This window comes from Lycorma delicatula, chromosome 9, assembly GCF_047948215.1.
Source record: "Lycorma delicatula isolate Av1 chromosome 9, ASM4794821v1, whole genome shotgun sequence".
NCBI lineage: Eukaryota > Metazoa > Arthropoda > Insecta > Hemiptera > Fulgoridae > Lycorma > Lycorma delicatula.
Genome location: NC_134463.1, coordinates 6,571,481 through 6,591,254, shown reverse-complemented (window position 1 = coordinate 6,591,254; position 19,774 = coordinate 6,571,481). Strand labels below are relative to the sequence as shown.

Genomic DNA, 19,774 nt, shown 5'->3' with positions numbered 1-19,774 from the left:
ATACAACCGTGAAAGTCCTCCTGACCAACGCCCTTAACAGCTACTGGCTTTTTTCAGGAATCATTCCTTAGTCTGGTTCTCAACAGATACCTCTCCAATATGTTTGCACCTTCAATCCAACTACTCTATCATTGAGCACTCAAGCCTCTTCACCATCAGCAAGGTCTCATAATTCATAGAAGGAGACAGATATCATATCATACCATTTCTAGCATTTATTCTAGAATTTTCTATGTTCATTGTGACTTTCTGACAAGAAGCTTCACAGTTCACATTCAAACTGAACAACATTGTGTTTTGGATGGTAGGTTTTGGATGTTAGCAGTCAAGTAGATGTTGCTTATTCTAACTTTCCAAGACTTTTTAACTCTTTCAATCTTAATTTGTTACATTCAGAAAATTGAATATGTTTGGATTTAGTGAACATCTAATAAGAATGTTATGAATTATCTTGGTAATGTTCAGTTTGGGATTGTGAAATTGCAAACCTCTTACTATGAAAGTGGCTCAGATGAATCACAAGCTGAAATCTCAGTCAATTGCTTTCACTATTGTTTGTAGATGACCCACTTTACTCTCTTAAGAACTGAAGGTTCTTGCTGTAAAAATCTTTTGTGAAAACTGATCTATGTGAGATTGGACTTATTGTAATATTGAAAAGTTTGTTTAGCAATTTAGCAAAAATTAGTTAAAATTTAATGTAGCAGTGTAAAATAATATCATTTACATGACATTGAAATCCGATGCTATTAAATAAAGTATAATATCCTGCAAGGTCCTCACTACTAACAATTAGGGTGTTATATTTGGTTGACATTTCAGTTTTTCTCTTTATATTAAGCTAACTAATTAATCCTAAGGTTTTATTCTGAAAATGTGCTCATTATTTCATTCATGAGACGTGGTGTTATTCAGTATAAGGTGTGTAGCTGTGGTCTGCTTATTCAACTACAATCTGGAACCTTTATTATCAAATTCAAGAAAGTGCAGAAATGAGAATGAGTTCCTGTGGTGGATATAGTACAAACATTTGGCCTGCCTATTTTGAATAGAGAACCACAAATTTATAATAATTATTTTGATGTACTGGCTTTCTTCAACAACAATATTTTCTAAATGAAAATGGTTGTCCTTAGTTGCAACTTAAAAGGTAATTAATTTTACTATGTGACTTTAACTCTGTATTAATTTTATTTATAATATTCACTGTTGGGTTATTAATTTGATAATTATTTGTAATTTCTGATACAGCCCATAAAACCCATATTTAGTTCAATTGTTAATTGGATCAACTCTTATCTTAAATTAATCCAATTGTAACTTAATATAAAGTTTTTCTTATTGTTGACATTCTTTTTAGTAATATTTTTATTAATCTGTTTAGATTTTTTTATATTAAGCACATGAATGGGTAGTAGTTTATGCTTTCAACATATTCTCTAGTATAAACATGCTAATACTGTAATTAAATGTTTGGAGGCAGGCTGTTTATGAATATTACATTTATATTAACGCATTATTTAGTTATTACAAAAAGTATCCAGTGACAAAGGTTTACGTGTACAATTTTTATCGCATACTTAAAAAACAAAATTATCTATTTCGTTGAGTTAGTAAGCTCTAATTACAGTCAGTACTTTCGTAATCGCTTCAGATACTGATCGGCCAACAGCAATACGCCACTAGTTATCAAAAGTAGTATCATTTCATTCCTATAGGTAGCAGTTGCATGATTTTTTTTCAGTTTATCCGGTGTGTGTTTTGGTCTAGGTTATGTTGTGGAGGAAATATTGAGATGAGTAGTTTGTTTTGTATCTTTGTTATTATTGTGTTTAGTCTACAAGTGAACAGTAAAACCGAAGAAGATGAAGGAGTTAAATATGCGAATAAATGCGAAGGTTTTTAATTTTGTTTATACTTTAAGTTATCATTTTAATATATTTTGAAGTGTTGTACGTGAAACTAATTAAATTATTGTATTAATATTTCTTTTGACAGAATTGACAACATTTTGTTGATTTTGGTGCTGTAGAAAATTTGTTTATATATTTTTTAAAATATTTCTCTTTTTCTTGAATGTTAAGAGATGTAGTTCGTTTAGATATATAATCTTTATGTTTGCTATTTTGTGTGGACAGTACTGTTTATATAACCGTAAAATGAGTTTAAAATAACAAAACAGATTACTTTATTTTGCTGTGCAATTAAAATAACATTTTCAACATCATGGAACTTTCGAAAAGTGATTTGATGAGCTGCTCTAAGCTGTTAAGCTACATTAATCTTTGTAATATAGAGTTAATACCTTCTTTGTAGCGCGCGCGCGCACACACATACACATATATTTCTTTTTTGCCATATAAAATTTGAGTTAAAATTGCTAAATATAGTTTCCATCTTTCAGTTTTTTCCATTGTACTTGTGTAATTTATGAGCAGTGCAGTTTTCTACAGTGTTAAATATATGTATTACAGTCATCTTATTATCTTGGGTTACCACACTGTGACCACTAAGTCGTTTTTCATATAAAGAGCTGAATATGCATTAATTTATTTAATATTTTTACATATAAAACTTACTTTAACAAAAAAAAAGTAAACATTTTATTTGATTTTCACAAAATTACTTAAAAAAAACCTTTTGGTACACAGCAGTAAATATTGTAGTGTTTTGCTTTCTTTTTTGGGACACAGTACCTTCCTCAGGTGTTACGAACAGAATATAGTTGGAACAGTGTATTCTTCTGTTTGTAACAGTTTTGGTTTTTAAATTATTTTTTGAAAATCACATAACATAATTTGTTTATTTTCTTTTGTTGTGATGGATTTTCATCAAATAATAGCTTCATCCATCTATAACTTCCTTTAAATTATACCCGTATGTGCTTTTCCATTGCCCATATCTCAGTTTTTTTCAATTGCTAAGTGTGTCTTGACATTCTCTTTATTGTTGAAGAATGAGACATACAAAAACAGTCTTGACAGCAATTTATAGCTCATAAACATTTCATAATTGCAAATGGAAGAGTTTTTCTTTGATTATGCCCCAAAGGAAGTTGTCAAGTTTTAAGTATGGACTTTAGGAGGCCCTACCATCTTCCACCACTACCTACCGCGCTTCAAAATGTTCATCTAAAAAGTACCTTATTGATTTAGTATAATAAGCTGGAGTCCACCATTCTGTTAAATGACAGTAAGTCCAGACCAGTCAATCAAAGCTGAGGAATAAAATAATTTTCAAAGATGTTAAGGTATGAAATACTGTTAGCACTTGCTTAAAAAAAATATGGCAGTCTCGCATACCATTACCCATATTACTATATGTGTGGGTGCTCTGTGATTTCTTCATAAAAGTGGGGATTTTCTTTACAACAAAAATTCATGTTCAGAGATCTATTAATCAGGTAAATGGCACAATTTGAGAAGAAAACTGCTTTCTGTGATTGAACATCGGGAAAGTGCTTTAGAAGAGCTTTGCAACAAGTACCTTGAAGTTGTGTTCTTGATGGAAAGCTCATAAACACGCGTAAGTTTAAAAAATTTAAACCCAAGATTTTTTCATTTTTTTTTGGTTTTATTTTAAAACACTAAAGCATTACTTTTTTGTGAAGACAAATAACATTTAGCTTTGAATACCTTTTCCAAGATGAATTAAAAGGAGATTGTAAACAGGATGCCTCAATATCACAGCTATTCAGTTGACTGGAAGGTCATCCAGATCGTTTCAAATTGAGGACTAATAGGATGGAAAAGGTTTTTATTTAATTTTCAGAGTATTACTCCTGATGTTGCTTCTTTTCCAAAGTGTATTTATCTCTTCTGTTTAATTTGTGTTTGTTTGATTATACATCCAAACACTAGCCACAAGTCTTTCTTCAGTTGAATACTTGTTTGTATTTGTCATTTTAACTTAACACTACATAAATCAAAATTCTCATAGAATGCATGAAGAGAATGTCATCCAACAAATCTGCCACTTTGTTGGGTAAATGAAAGCTGCTGATTAATGTTTACAATCATCTGTTGACATATAGTTGTTACCAACCAGTTTGTTAAATCATAGAAAGGGACTCCGTGTAACTTATAATCTTACTTTTTAAAATTTATGTTTATATTTATTTTGTTTGTTACAGTATGTAAAATTTTAGCAATAGAATTAGAAAGTAGGTTGGAAGAAACAGGGAAGACAAGTGATGTGCTTGAACTAGGTTACTCATTGGATGATGTAAAACCAAAAAAACGAAAGGAGTACAAAAAATCGTAAGTTTTAAGCAAAATATTGGTAAATGATTACAGTGTGTAAAAGTATAGATATTCAGTCTGTATTTTTTTTTTTTATTCAGTCTTTGTGAATGGTGTAATTGAGTGTTTGGTTGTTGCATTCTTTCTAATTTAATGTTGGTCAGTATATCAAAATGTCATATAACTTATAGAAAATAAGTTAACTTGTAGAACTTAACTTATAAGATATAACTTATAGAAAATAAATATACTCCTTTTCTAAGTATATGAAAATATGTTTCCTGTAGATTTTGCATTCGCATACTTATATTTAATGAATTGATGTTAAATTATATGGACATTGTAAGCACTGGTTAATCCTTGTGGAAGAAACTATAATTTTTCATCAAATGGTCCTTTGAAAAAAGAATTTCCATCAAATTTTAAAATGAGACAATTATAATTTTAGTTTGTAATTTATTTTAGATACTGTGAATGGTTATGGCAATCTTCACAAGTCTTAAGTCTAAGACAAAGAAGATGAGAATGAGGATGTCATACATTTACAATGTAGTTCATGTATGTATATATATTTTGTTATGAAAGAGCAGGCATCAACAGCTAGGGTCATTCACCTGATGGAAATTGGTAGCATATGAAAAGATGCCATGTCTGATCGTGATTTGAACCCGGGACCTCCACATGAAAAGTTGAGATGCTACCTACTCAGCCAGGGAGGTTGGCTTTGTTGTATTTTAAAATAATTAAAAGCATTTACTGCAAGTTACTTAAATTTTTAATTACGTTTCTAACTGTATTGTAATAAAAGAAGTTTGTACTAACTATTTTTTATGTAAAAAAGAGTAAAGCCAGAAAATGTGATTAAACAATTACTGCTGTGTATATATTTTGCTCTATTTAAGAAAAGAACAACTTAAGTAATTATATTACTTAAGTTAGCGTATGGGAAGTATACTGAATATTTTATGTAATTTAATTAAATTGAGAAAAAATTTACACTTTAAATTAAATACAAAATTATTGCTCAAAGAGTGCAGTTACACACAAATTACTTGGTGTGGTATCTTTTATGAAGTAAGTATTTCATTAAGTGCACTTATAGAAAATGATGTCCTATTTAAGAAATAATGAGTCACTTTGTTTTACATCTGAGAATAGTGAAGGTTGAGGTGGGTGCAAATCATATTCTACTAGATTTTTCATGGTGAGAATGCTAGTAAACTGAAGAGCTAGTGAATCCATGGTAGTAGGGATCACTGTGATAGACCGGGGATTCTATTTCCTGTCCAGCAGGCTGTACAACAAGCCTAATGGCTGAAAGCACTTTGGTAAAGCTTGGCTCCTAATAACCAATACATCTGGGAATAATAGATCAGATTGGATTATATTGTGATATGGAAATATTTAATTTTGAAAAGAGATAACTGTAATTGGCTCTACTATTAACAAGAGTTAAAATTACATAAAAAAAGAAAGTAATTTAGTCTTATGCCTAGATCCTAGTTACTGAATGCCACAAATCTGTCTAAAATAACTATTAGATAAGTCAAATGGACTTATGTTTTTACATTTTTGTAAGAAAGATTAGATTTTTTTCCCAATAAAATTTAAATACAAAATTATCTTAACAAATTTACCTTTTATACTTTAGCTTAATACTTTTTTAATAAACCCACTTTCTTCACTGTTCATTTTGAATAAAAATACATACATTCAAATTTTATTGATGTTACTTATCAGTGATCTAATTTAATGTAGTTTAAGTATAAGTTAAACTAAATTAAATTAGATCGTTGAGCGTATAGATAGTAGCAGCAGTACTCTTCATCAGAGTAATTTACAACTTAAAAGATAATTTTTTAACAGACTTCAAAAATGGAGGTGGTTGTCAATTTGACTGAATTTTGTTTTAAATGTATGTTTCACAATATCTCTGACATTAGTAAACTGATTTTGATAATTTTTTTAAAAGCATATACTTTTGCAGTGGTTCCATATAAATTTTAACCAAATCCAATGATAATCTTAGGAAAAATACAAAAAAAAACTGATAGATTCGACACTCTTGGCCACTGACAGCTTGCACCAGTACAGTATTGCTCTCTGTTCCCAGTATGGATATCTATAACAGTCTATATTATCATTGTTTAGTCTCTGTGGAAATATCCATGTCATTTCTTTCTGTATTTTTCTTCTTTAAATAATCATTCCTTTTTTTATTGGCTACTTTCCTCTAACTTCATATGATGAAAAAGTGTATTATCCCTAATTACAAAAATTATAATATAAATATTTATACTATGCAATAATAAATTATAATTTTACAATATTAAACAAGTAATTATACAACAAGCTCCCAACCTACATTACCAAGTATGAATGCGAGTTAAATATTATAATTTTGCAATAAATAATATTCTGATATTATTATTATAAACCCTTTTTTTAACTAGGTACTTGCAAACCTTGTCAAAATATCTGCTCGCAATAATGAAACCTATTAATTGTATAGATTATGCAACTTCATCATTTCTGTTAGAACTTCTCATCATGTGGTCCATTTAATAACGTGTTTCGATTCAAATCGGACAAGGCGATGCCTTCTAAAGTTTTAACTCGGCTGAGAGCGACATTAATCTGCCCCTTGGTAAACCTTTTCTTGTCGAGGTCTATCACTGCCCTGTCAAGAGTTGTACCCTGCAGTTTGTGAACAGTCACAGCCCAGTTTAATATCAAAGGTAGCATTCTGCTCTTGACATCTCCATATCCCTTGTCAGTTTGAATGTTGTAGAACTAGTGAAATGGTTACACAACCATCATCTTTAGTTCTAAAACCAATAGTCTCATCAATAAATTTTATGAGTACACCTTCTGGTAACTCTCCTTCCTTGTATATCAAGATGAGACAGTGAGAATGTTACTGTTGTATTTCATTTGACAAACATTTGTGTATTAAACTGACACAATGAGGATGACTCTGTAGGCTTTCATTCCTTACGAATCGACTGTTGTACGTTCTCATTTGTGAGAGTGTACGTTGTTGTTAAGTTTGTGTGGAAATATTCACTGCATTTCTTTCTCTATTTTTCCTTAAACAATCATTCATTATGGTAGTTTTACCTTAAATAATATTAATGGTGGTATATTTATTCCTAAATTTTTATGAATATAAAAATTGTAAAATAAAATAATTTAAAAAATAAAAATAAAAATTGACTTCAAAAAATAATAGTACTGAACTTTAAGAAGTTGGTTTTCATTCTTTAATTCTTTTATTGTTATTATTGATTTAATTTATATACTGAGTAATTTATTTTTAAATATTAGAATTCTTTATGAGTTTCAAAGTGTACGTTTGATTTCCTTAAAAATTATTATTGTTCAATTTATAATAGTTGTTTTTTAGACTGTTTATTTATAAACAGTCTTAATGTTTCTTTATAAAAGGCTTATAAAGTTAGTTTTAAAAAAAAATTAGTTTTGTCATGTTTAATTAATCCCTTTTTTTACTTGACAGTGAGCTTCGTTTAGTTGAATCGCTTGATGGAGTTTGCGACAGAATATTAGAATATAATATTCATAAAGAAAGAACAGACAGTACTCGTTTTTCTAAAGGAATGAGTCAGACTTTTAAAACATTACATGGACTTGTGTAAGTATTTTAATATTCTATTCTTAAATTTTATGTTTATTATTTATTATGTAAACATAATGGGTACAAATTGAATTCAAAATTCAAGAGATTGTCAATTTTATTGTATTTGGTTTTCATTTAAAGTATTTTTTATGTAATAAATTTGTACATCAAATCACTGGTTGCTTTGAAAGTATGGTTTGTAACTTTGACTAGTGTTTTTGATACACTTCATTTAACTTTGTATACTGTACATTGATATCTATATATGTATCTTTCATACTTAGAATTGTACTGCCTGCATCCAAAGTTTTTTTAAAGATAGCTTATGGTCTAAGTAATCAAGTCATACATGTACAGTTAGTTTAAAACTTACTTACATTATTGGTTTTATTAAATCGTGATAGAATAATTTTTTAATTGCATTTTTTAATTTTTTTGTATACGAGGGTGAATCAAATATATACAGTAATTTTTTATAAATTTATTGATTAATACTATACACAATTCTTACCTTTAACATTTCTCTATCTAGTCTCCTGCATCTTACACACTTTTACCAATGATTTGGAAGCTTGAATATTACTTGTTCATAAAAAGTCTGAGGACGAGTCGTCAACCAATTGTGCAAGCGCTCCATTGTCTTCATCGTCTTCATTGTTTTTGAATTGTTCCCTTCCAAGTGCAGAAACAAAGAATAGTACAGGAGGACAAATCTGGACTGTAGGGATGGTGGTCGAGAGGGTTTTCCAGTGCATTTTTTCTAATTTATTTCTAGTCACAATTGCAGTGTTTGGCCTGGGGTTGTCATGGAGAAGAATGACATCTCTGATGGGTATACCTTGTCTTTTGTTTCGGTAGGCTACTTTTATTGACTGTAGCAGCTATATTCACAGTTTGTTGATTGTAGGGAAAATCAGTGACTAAAACTCCCCTCGAGTCAAAAAAAATTGTTACAAGGACTTTTTCGGCTGACAGACAGGTTTTGGCCTTCACTGGGCTACCCTCATCCTTCCTTTGCCACACCTTACTGGTAATTTTTGATTCTGGAGGCAATGATGGACTCATGTCTCATCACTTGTGGCAATGTGCCTCAAAAAATCATCCCCCTTCTTGACGATTCATAAGTCTCACAAATCTCCAACCTGACCTGTTTTTGATTTTCAGTCAACAACCTTGGAACCCATAGAGCACTAATCTTTCTAAAGCCAAAATGATGCATGATCTTGGGCGTCAATCATGACTTTCTTTTCTAAACTTTCATACCTGCCCTTAAATTGTCTGGTCCATGTATGCACTTGGTTCTGGAACAGTGTAGCATCCTCAAACTTACATTTAAACGAGTTAAAATTTGCCCCATTCTGCCACCCAGCTTGAACTGCCTGCTGCATACAATAGCAAAATTACCGTTTAAATTTGATTCACCCTCATACTTGCAGCTGTTAAATAAGCGAACTACCATTGTTAGTTGGTTATTACAGATGTATTATTCTGAAAAAATAACACTAAATTAATATTATAATTACTTAACAAATTTTTTTCTAATTTAAAATATTTTATAAAAAATTTACATATATGGTATTGTAAATTGTTTTGGTAAGTGAAATATACTGTATATATATTTTTATTAAAATCTGACTGTATTTAATTTATTTAATATGAAAGTTATGTTCAGAGACAATGTTTTATATTGACAAACAGTGAAGGTACTCTTGCTCATAGCTTGAACCAAATTTTAAGCCTATTCAGTCTAAGTAATTACTAAGTAAATTTGAAACTGATTTGTGTCATTTTATTTATTTAGATATTCTCTATTTTCTTTCAAAATTAATCTGATTTTCTTTTTAATGCTTGTAAGTTTTATCTTGGTCTAATAATAAAAGAAATTTTTTGTATGTCCTTACTGTTGCTATTGGGGCAAATTTATTTTTTACTCTTTGTATCTGTACTATCCTTTTTTTATTTAATAATGCTAGTGATTTAGTCACGTAATATGTTGTTTTGAGAATTAGATCTGTATTAAGGATTTAGATCTGTGAGAAGTGTACTTTTGAATTTGGTACTATGTGTGAGACTCTTAGCTCTATTCACCAAGAGCAGCAACTTATCCAAAAACAAATTGAAACACTTAATTTATTAATGGAGATCGTCACATGAAATTGAAGAAATAAAAAAAAAGTTAACTGTTATAAAATGTACTTCTCACTTTGAAAGATATTAGAAAATATGTTCCAACTTTTTGATTGAAGTTTTAACTACAAATTGTTTTTATTGCAGAAATAAAGGGGTGAAAGTGGAGTTAGGTATTCCTCATGAGTTGTGGGACAAACCTTCCGTTGAAATAACCAATATGAAAACCCAGGTAAAAAAAATAAAGACTTATGTTGAAACACATTTTTAATTAGTTTGATGTAGCTCTCCATTTATTATTAGTATGTGTCAATTTTTTACGTTTCCGTAACTTCTGAATGAATGGTTGTTTTAGATTTATGTTCATAATTTATTATATCTGAATTTAGTAATTTTTGAATTTTATTTCCAAAAAAAAAAATTATTCTGTTCTATTAATCTAATCTGTGTAAAATAAAATTTCTTCTGATGAACTAAATGTGATACACACCTATGATGAGGATATCTCTGATTAGCATCACATTAAATAGACACTACAAATGTGATTCTAATTGTGCTATTCTATTATGGTTTGGGTCATTTGAAATGTAATTATTGTATTTTAATGGTTGAGAACAATTGGTTATTTTGCTATGAATATTAATTTTTAAAAAAAATTAATTTTTATTTATTTGATCCAAAGAATTGTATTTAAAAAATATCATAATTGATGCTAATAACTGTAAAAGATGTTAAAAATAATATTGTCTTTTCTTCATCAAATCAAACATCTTTCCAAAAATGTTATTCTAATGATTATTTTTATAATTTGTTTGTGTGAATTTCAATTTAATTCTTTCAATTGTTAAATGTTACAAATTTCTACATTATTTTGTAAGGTAAGCAGTAATGACATTATTATATGCTTTAATTTTTTAATAAACTAAACCATTTGGTTTTGGTTTTTGCCATTAAAAAGTAAATATAGTTGGTATTATGTATGTTTCTATTTTTATATTTTATTTCATTTAAGTTCAGCTGTTTATTTTCAGTGTGAAACTTTATTGGAAGATTATGAAAGCAGTATTGAAACGTGGTATTTTAAATATCAAAATGAAGTATCACTAAAGAAATATCTTTGTTCAGATAGAGCTCTTAAAGGTGGTGATGATTCTTGTTTATCTGAAACATTAACATTGGCTGAAAAAAAAGGAGATAATGGTAAAACAAATAAAAAAGATCATAAAGATGAATTATAATATTAAACTAATTGTGGAAACAGTGTAAATTTTTGTTATAATTTATTTCTACAGAACTTGTTTTTATTTTGTGGGTTGCTTTTCAAAGTATTTGTGAAGGAAGTATCTTTTTGATTTTAAGTTATTTATATAAAATCCTGCTATTTTCCTCACTTAACCCTATATTAATGTTTATAACTTTTTAAATAAATTTTCAGAATTTAAGTGCCAGGAACAATCACTGTTAATCAAAAAGCCTTACTAAACACAGTAGCCTTATTGTGCTTAGTACAATTTTAGAAATAACTTTAGTAAACAATTTGTGTAAAGGTTCAAGTATTTCCAGTTGATTTATTCTTGTACTTATCACAAACTGTTGGTGACCTCATACAAAATGTCAACAATTCCCAAAAAAATGTCTAGTCGGTTCCAGAAATGGTACATCTCATGTTAAAGATTTTGATAAATGAAATATGTTCGTTAAGTTTAGAAAGATAGTTAAGTTTAGGCAGATAGTTTAAAAAATAAAAATTATTTAAATAAAATTTATTTAAAAATTATTTAAGACTATCAACTTTTCAATCTAAACTGAACAAAATTAATTAAATACATGTTCTTAAAGCTTTTATACTTTCAGTTACTCTCACAGCCATTATCATTGATTAGTGCTACTTTTCCCAGCCTTGCACTATTGCTAGCTAGGCAAACATTTATTTAAAATGTAAAAAAATAATATTGGAATTGAATTCTATTTATTCATTTAGTGTATCGTTTTTGTGCATTTCATGTTTTAGCAAGGTGAGATGTGATCCTTTTTTGTATTTGTGTAATTTATCAAGGGTAATGCTATTGTACTTATTTTCATACGTTAGATTATAAAGTGGTGACTGTTTAAGATTTACATTAGGTATTAATATTTTTAGTTTATTGTTGCCATGCGAGACGTAAACAAACTTTTCGTGAAACGAGTTCTTGTTGTGCGTTACAAAAATGAGTATAACATTTGCAATCAAGTTTTAAACTCTTTGAGAATGCTACTGAAACATTTTCAGAATTCAAAAGGGCGTATGGAGATGACGCTCTGTCACGAGCCTAAGTTTTTAGGTGGTTTAGAGCATTTTCTGATAGCCGGGATTCAGTTGCGCACGATCCACGCTCTGGAAGATCGTTAACGTCAAAAAGTGGCGACAATGTTGAGCAAATCAGAGACTTGATACGGTACGACCGGCAATTAATTGTCAGAATGATTGCAGAACAATTGAACTTGAACCGTACATCAAACTTTGACAAAAGAATTGGACATGAAAAAAGTTTCTGCAAACTTGATCCCAAAAAACCTCACTGTTGAACAGAAAAACAACAGGATGGAAGCGTGCCGCGATGGCGATCTTCTAGGGCGAATTGAAACTGATCGGAACGGATTAAAGAAAAGTGTTCAGAAGTGGAAAGAGAAATGAACATTGGTAAAATAGACGGAGCATACAGGAAAGTTAAGGAAAATTTTGGGGTACATAAATTAAAATCTAATAATGTGTTAAACAAAGATGGTACACCAATATATAATACGAAAGGTAAAGTCGATAGATGGGTGGAATATATTGAAGAGTTATTATACGGTGGAAATGAATTAGAAAATGGTGTTATAGAGGAAGAAGAGGAAGTTGAGGAGGATGAAATGGGAGAAACAATACTGAGATCTGAATTTAAGAGAGCATTAAAAGATTTAAATGGCAGAAAGGCTCCTGGAATAGACGGAATACCTGTAGAATTACTGTGCAGTGCAGGTGAGGAAGCGATTGATAGATTTTACAAACTGGTGTGTAATATTTATGAAAAAGGGGAATTTCCGTCAGACTTCAAAAAAAGTGTTATAGTCATGATACCAAAGAAAGCAGGGCAGATAAATGTGAAGAATACAGAACAATTAGTTTAACTAGTCATGCATCAAAAATCTTAACTAGAATTCTATGCAGAAGAATTGAGGAGAGTGGAAGAAGTGTTAGGAGAAGAACAATTTGCTTTCAGGAACAATATAGGGACAAGTATAGGGACAAGGGAAGCAATTTTAGGCCTCAGATTAATAGTAGAAGGAAGATTAAAGAAAAACAAACCAACATACTTGGCGTTTATAGACCTAGAAAAGGCATTCGATAACGTAGACTGGAATAAAATGTTCAGCATTTTAAAAAAATTAGGGTTCAAATACAGAGATAGAAGAACAATTGCTAACATGTACAGGAACCAAACAGCAACAGTAACAATTGAAGAACATAAGAAAGAAGCCGTAATAAGAAAGGGAGTCTGACAAGGATGTTCCCTATCTCCGTTACTTTTTAATCTTTACATGGAACTAGCAGTTAATGATGTTAAAGAACAATTTAGATTCGGAGTAACAGTACAAGGTGAAAAGATAAAGTTGGTACGATTTGCTGATGATATAGTAATAATTGCTGAGAGTAAAAAAAATTTAGAATAAACAATGAAATGGTACGGTTGAAGTCCTACGCAAGAACTACCAAATGAAAATAAATAAGAACTAAACAAAAGTAATGAAATGTAGTAAAATAAAGTAGATGAACACCTGAATATAAAAATAGGAAGAGAAAAGATTACGGAGGTAGAAGAATTTTGTTATTTGGGAAGTAGCAATTATTAAAGATGGACGAAGCAGGAGCGATATAAAATGCCGAATAGCACAAGGTAAACGAGCCTTCAGTAAGAAATATAATTTGTTTACATCAAAAATTAATTTAAATGTCAGGAAAAGATTTTTGAAAGTGTATGTTTAGAGTGTCGCTTTATATGGAAGTGAAACTTGGACGATCGGAGTATCTGAGAAGAAAAGATTAGAAGCTTTTGAAATGCGGTGCTATAGGAGAATGTTAAAAATCAGATGGGTGGATAAAGTGACAAATGAAGAGGTATTGCGACAAATAGATGAAGAAAGAAGCATTTGGAAAAATATAGTTAAAAGAAGAGACAGACTTATAGGCCACATACTAAGGCATCCTGGAATAGTCGCTTTAATATTGGAAGGACAGGTAGAAGGAAAAAATTGTGTAGGCAGGCCACGTTTGGAATATGTAAAACAAATTGTTAGGGATGTAGGATGTAGAGGGTATACTGAAATGAAACTACTAGCACTAGATAGGGAATCTTGGATAGCTGCATCAAACCAGTCAAATGACTGAAGACAAAAAAAAAAAAACTATTCACATACCGTAAAAGAACAGTATCAGTTAAAAATTAAAATAAAATTCTGAATTCTGTAGCTTAAAAATAATATCTTTAAAAAATGAGTGGAAAAGAAACATGTTATTGTGATTTTGACTTCGCAAATAAAAACAGGAATTTATAATAATTTTGATATAATAAGTTTACATGACGTTCACGTTGACATAATTTTAAAACTTACGACGACCAACTGTTATAATTATGCAAATATTACAACTTTCATAATTAATATGTGAAGTTTTAATTATTGTTACAAATATGCGAGTACCTTAGGATGGAAATTAATTCCGTAAGCAATTTTTTTGTATATTGACTATAAAAACATGAATATTTTCTAATTATTTCTGATTTTAATTTATTATTACTACTATTATTTTTTTATTTATTAATTTATAGTTAGGTCACTGAGCAACGTAATTTTATTAAATTTGTATATTATTGTGTTCAAATTGTTAACTTGTGGATTCTATAGCAACGTAGTTTTCGTAAATAAAATATCACTATAAAACAATTTACAAAACCGTAAAAACGCATAGACCGGCTTCAAAAAGAACCCAGACAGCAACACCAGGTGCCTGTAGGCCTTTCCCGTACAAATCTTATGGAACAAGAAAACGAATCCCAAATTGACAAAATTGAAACTACAAAAAACTTGACACCTTAGAACATAAACCTGAAACAAAATCCTTTCCTTATCTTACTTGCATCCAATAATAATTTTAACAATAACAATACTACTACTACTAATAGTTGTAGTTGTAGTTATAACCATTTCCATTAAATTACAAAAGGCCGCTCATTACCAAAATTGCAGTTAGGTAAAATCAGATCTACTAATGAAATGGGTTTGTTATGATAATGCTTCATCAGGTGTAGGTAGAATGGATCGGGCACTTTTTATGGGTAACCTAAATACTGAGTCGGTACCCGTTATGGTAGTGGGTGTAAGGGCTGGTGTAATACTGACCACTCGCAGAGAGTGTGGTGAATCGATTCACGTACGATTTTGATGTGCGTTTTCTAATAGGTCGTCGTCTACGAATATTGGCGAAGGATAAGTCTCAATTGAATGACTGATCGGTCTTTAAAGAACAACATTCTGTTGTTCATGTACTTAGAGATTTATTTTTCGGTCTCAAAGGTTTTTTTTATAAAATAAGACTCAAGGTTTCGTGTACTTGAATATGTTTGATAATTTAAATAAACTTAAATAAATAGGGCTTATCGTATTTTTCTGGATCCAACTCGGGATATATTTTTGAAATTACTTTAAAGTCTTAATAGTTTAGTGAAACATTAAACTATTTATTCAGTTGTATTTGAAAATGGTTTGTTTGTTTTAATTACAACATAAAATTCACAAGTAAGTTCTGAATTAATTTTAACATTTAGCAGATCTTTAACAGTAGATACTGAAAGTTGACCTTTCTGCAGACCAAATGTTCCCCATAATTGGGGAACATTTGAGAAATTGAGAAAAAACTCTCAACTAGAGCAGATGTCCCAGGCAAAGACATTGCAAACTCAACCATTTTAGAAATATTGCAACATGAAATAAGTCTTGAAACGCCTTAAAAATTGCACTCCACTTCTCGTCAATAGTATCTGGTACTTTTTCAGAACTTGAACCACAACCTACCCTTTGGTTTTGAATTACCCGGTTCAACAATGTACGTTCATCAAATAGGTCATTAATATTTATGGAATCTTTTATAATTTAATTAACAACTTGTGCACTTTCTTCTGGATCAGACCAGGCAATTTCATTTCATAGATTTTATCCACTGAAACTTACTAACTTTATCAAAACTGGTTCCTCACAACTCTTAGTATTGGACACTAGAATTATAAAAATTGTCCACGCTTGAGAAGAATTTTTGTTCCTGAACATCATTATTTTCTTTTAGAGTCCATAGCAGTTGTTTGACAAAAGATGGTATACATTTGTGGGTTTTTCTTTCCTGAAGTTGATAAATTAATTAAGAATATGTCTGAAATGCTTCTGTTGCTGTGATAGAATTAGCTTCCAATTTCTGAACTACATTATTAAATAACTGTAGAGTACCATAGAAAAATTTCAAAAATAGTTCATTTTTCTGATTTTTTGAAAATCAAACAATTTTATTCATTTGTCACAAGAGCAGTATGATTTTAGACCATAAAAAACAAAATAATTCTTTCTATTGGAGGTAACAAACTAAGGACATTGTGCTGCTATAAAGTAATACATTTTTGTAATCTGTTTCCATAAATTCACAGAACTCTTTAAGTTTAATCTTTCAGTATATATGTGAAAATATGTATACATTTTTATTACAATAACCTCTATGTCCAGGGGTAGAGAATCACATGCCATTTGTACAGAACTGTGTACAATGTGGGCTGAACAAACAATACCTAAAATAGGTCTATCTAAATCACTTTGAAATTTTCTGAACACATTTTCATTCCCCTTTCTCATCACACCACCAAAATTATTGTTAGTATTATCAGCAGTACAACAAACCAACTTTTCTTCAAGTTTGTATTTTTTCACACACTACAAAATACACTGAGTCAAAATTTGAGCAGTTTAAACTGACATTTAAAATGAAATTTAAAAGTTTAACTTGAATTCCCTCCTCCAGACTCAAATATCTTACAGCAATTGGAATGTGTTTTACTTCACTTCTGTTTGAGCTCCATTGTTACTGTTACAAAATTTGATTTGTCAACAAAATAAACCATAACTGAGTAAATATACAAACTTGTTGATGCTACTTTGTTACATAAAACAAAACAAATCATTCAACAGAAAAATTTAGATTTACTATAAAAAGCAATCAGTTACTATGTATTCTGGACTCATTTATCTCTAATTTTCTATTTAAAAACTTCTTTATTGTAATCTGTAAATCGCCAATTAAAATAACATTAGCTGTAAATTAGTTAAATTGTAATTTGACTTTTCATGTTTACTGGATAATCTTCTACAATATTTTTCTAAAAAAAAATACTATCGAAAGCTTTTAGAAATGCACAAAAATTTACAGGATCGTTGGGAGAGTAAAATGGAAGGCCGCTGGAAGATAGCTTGGTGAAGACTAACATGAAGAAAATATTCCAGAAAGGTTTGAAAAAAGAGTAACGCGAGAAAATTTTTGCCATCAGAATGGAGACACCAGGCGCACAGAATATTGATGGCTTCTTAGAGGACAACTAAAGGCTGAAATCCAAGCCCTGATTGAAACGGAAGTATTAACCTAATAGAATAGTAATAATATTTTAATAATAATAAAATTTGAACTCTTAGAACGATAGGCTCATGAAACTAGTTATAAGAATGGAATGAGAACAAGGGTGTGTGGGAATCGCTGGGAGAGTAAAATGGAAGGCCGCTGGAAGATAGCTTGGTGAAGACTAACATGAAGAAAATATTCCAGAAAGGTTTGAAAAAAGAATAACGTGAGAAAATTTTTGCCATCAGAATGGAGACACCAGGCGCACAGAATATTGATGGCTTTTACTGGGCCATATGAAGAGAACTCCGAATATTGTTGAATGCGGACAAAAGGTAACAATATATGCCGGAGCAAGTAGCAGCAACAAACAAGTATAATGTATGAATGTTAATGGTAGTTGTGAATGTTAAGTGTACTGAATTTGAATGTTAATTTTGTAAGTGTAATTGTACTGTAGGATTAAATAATAATAATAATGTGTAACAGTGCACACCAGTAGGAAGTTCGATAATACCTTCTTCATGACATGCTCGTCCTGTCATTTAAAAAATTCTGATTCTAACTGTGACTTACCATAACTGCATGTCAAAATCATAGATTTTATAGAGTCCACACAGTAAAATATACTGAAAACATATAGTTATGTTAATGTTACATATAAATAACACATATATGTAAACCTGTATTTCATAACGCTTGACTTAATAAGTTAAAACTTAAATAACAAATTTAAGATGATAGATATTAAAAAATATAAAATAATTGAAAAATAAACAATAGAACATATAAAGAAACTAGTTGACAATGGTAGCAACTTGTAGACAGTGGTAGTAAGCATAATTTATATACAGGATGTGTATAAATGATATACATCCGTTGGATGTACAGATGTCCACAACCATCTAAAGCATTGGGAATTGTATGAATTACAATTCCATGTTTCTAAAACAGAGCTGAAGTATTTTCATTGGTAAGTAAAACTAGATTACCTACAGAAAGATTTCAGGTGGGAAAACACAATTTGTTGTGTTGTAAGTGATGATGTAAATAATCCTTAGACCACCTTTTTAAAATTGGTTGAATGAATTTTTGTAATAATTGCCATCTACCAATAGACAGCGATCGTAGTAGATGGCTTACTGCCATCTGTGATTATTCCTGCCCACATAGATAAAACTTTGGGGACAGGGACTTTTAGATGGACCCCACGATTGGATTCGTTAACTAAGACTAACGACTTTTCTTCATCTTTGTCAGCTCTGAAATAGTGGCTGCAAGTGAAGCAACTCGATCAGACAACATCTGAACAAGTTTTTTTTAGCTCATTGCAGGATCTGCACAGTTGGTTGTTTGGATTCACAGGAGCTTTTACTTGATGTTGAGCGGCGAAAGAGACATCTGGTTTAGTAAGGTTTTGAGAGCTAAGTGTCTTTTTATATTCTCTTCAGGCACCTGGGAAATAAATCCTTTGTTGTTATTTCTATTATAAATTTCATTGTCTAGTAATACAGTTGTTCTTTAACTTATAATCTGTATAGTCCGTTGTAATTTTGTAGGTATTCTTGATAAATTGTTACCAATTGGAATTTATATATGGCAGAATTTAATACACAGATCAAAATTGTGTGATTGTTGTTTTTAAGGAAATCGTAATCAATAAAAATAAATTAAAAAATTATGGACATGAAAATAGTAAAGGTTATCCAGTTTACTTACAATCTCTCAAGAGTTAATTTTTGTATATTCCATACTATCTGATAACATTCTTCTGTCAACATTTTCATTGTTGTTTCTGAAATTTGAATGTTTTTACACATTTTGTATTGAATGCTGTCAGATTTCACAGACTAAATAAATTTAATTTTGTAGTAATGCATTTTTAAACAGGACTTAACTTCTTTTTTGGATTTTATCAAAGGCTTTTGTACGGACAACTGAATGTATGTATGCATATCAAATATCTATCAAGATAAACTGCAATTTTCATTGCATTGGTTATGAAATGGACTGTTTATACATATTAAGAGGTACATTATTCCACATAGTCATATTTTGTATACGATTAATAACTTCTATGGCTTATTTTATTTATTACAA

At 30.0% G+C, this 19,774-nt stretch overlaps 1 protein-coding gene across 3 annotated transcripts; it reads left to right on the top strand.

Moving 5' to 3' along the window:
• The first annotated feature begins 1,666 nt into the window (after nucleotides 1–1,666).
• On the top strand, nucleotides 1,667–19,665 carry LOC142330181 (protein canopy 4-like). 3 transcript variants are annotated; one of them, XM_075375290.1, is made up of 6 exons: nucleotides 1,667–1,898; nucleotides 4,133–4,259; nucleotides 7,759–7,893; nucleotides 10,153–10,237; nucleotides 11,037–11,205; nucleotides 19,565–19,665. In XM_075375290.1, the coding sequence occupies exons 1-6, from the start codon at nucleotides 1,730–1,732 to the stop codon at nucleotides 19,648–19,650; spliced, it is 771 nt and encodes a 256-aa protein (XP_075231405.1). In that variant the 5' UTR covers nucleotides 1,667–1,729; the 3' UTR covers nucleotides 19,651–19,665. The 3 variants fall into 3 exon arrangements, with proteins under 3 accessions (XP_075231405.1, XP_075231404.1, XP_075231406.1); XM_075375289.1 differs by lacking the exon at nucleotides 19,565–19,665 and adding an exon at nucleotides 19,234–19,334; XM_075375291.1 differs by lacking the exon at nucleotides 19,565–19,665 and adding an exon at nucleotides 17,489–17,520 and having other exon boundaries at nucleotides 1,671–1,898.
• Nucleotides 19,666–19,774: the final 109 nt, after the last annotated feature.

Excerpts from the sequence above, each read along its gene's own strand:
- LOC142330181 (XM_075375290.1), top strand. The coding sequence starts at position 1,730 with ATGATTTTTTTTCAGTTTATCCGGTGTGTGTTTTGGTCTAGGTTATGT. Across the intron at positions 4,260-7,758 it reads CGAAAGGAGTACAAAAAATC|TGAGCTTCGTTTAGTTGAAT; the intron begins GTAAGTTTTAAG and ends TTTACTTGACAG. Across the intron at positions 11,206-19,564 it reads TGAAAAAAAAGGAGATAATG|GACTTAACTTCTTTTTTGGA; the intron begins GTAAAACAAATA and ends ATTTTTAAACAG.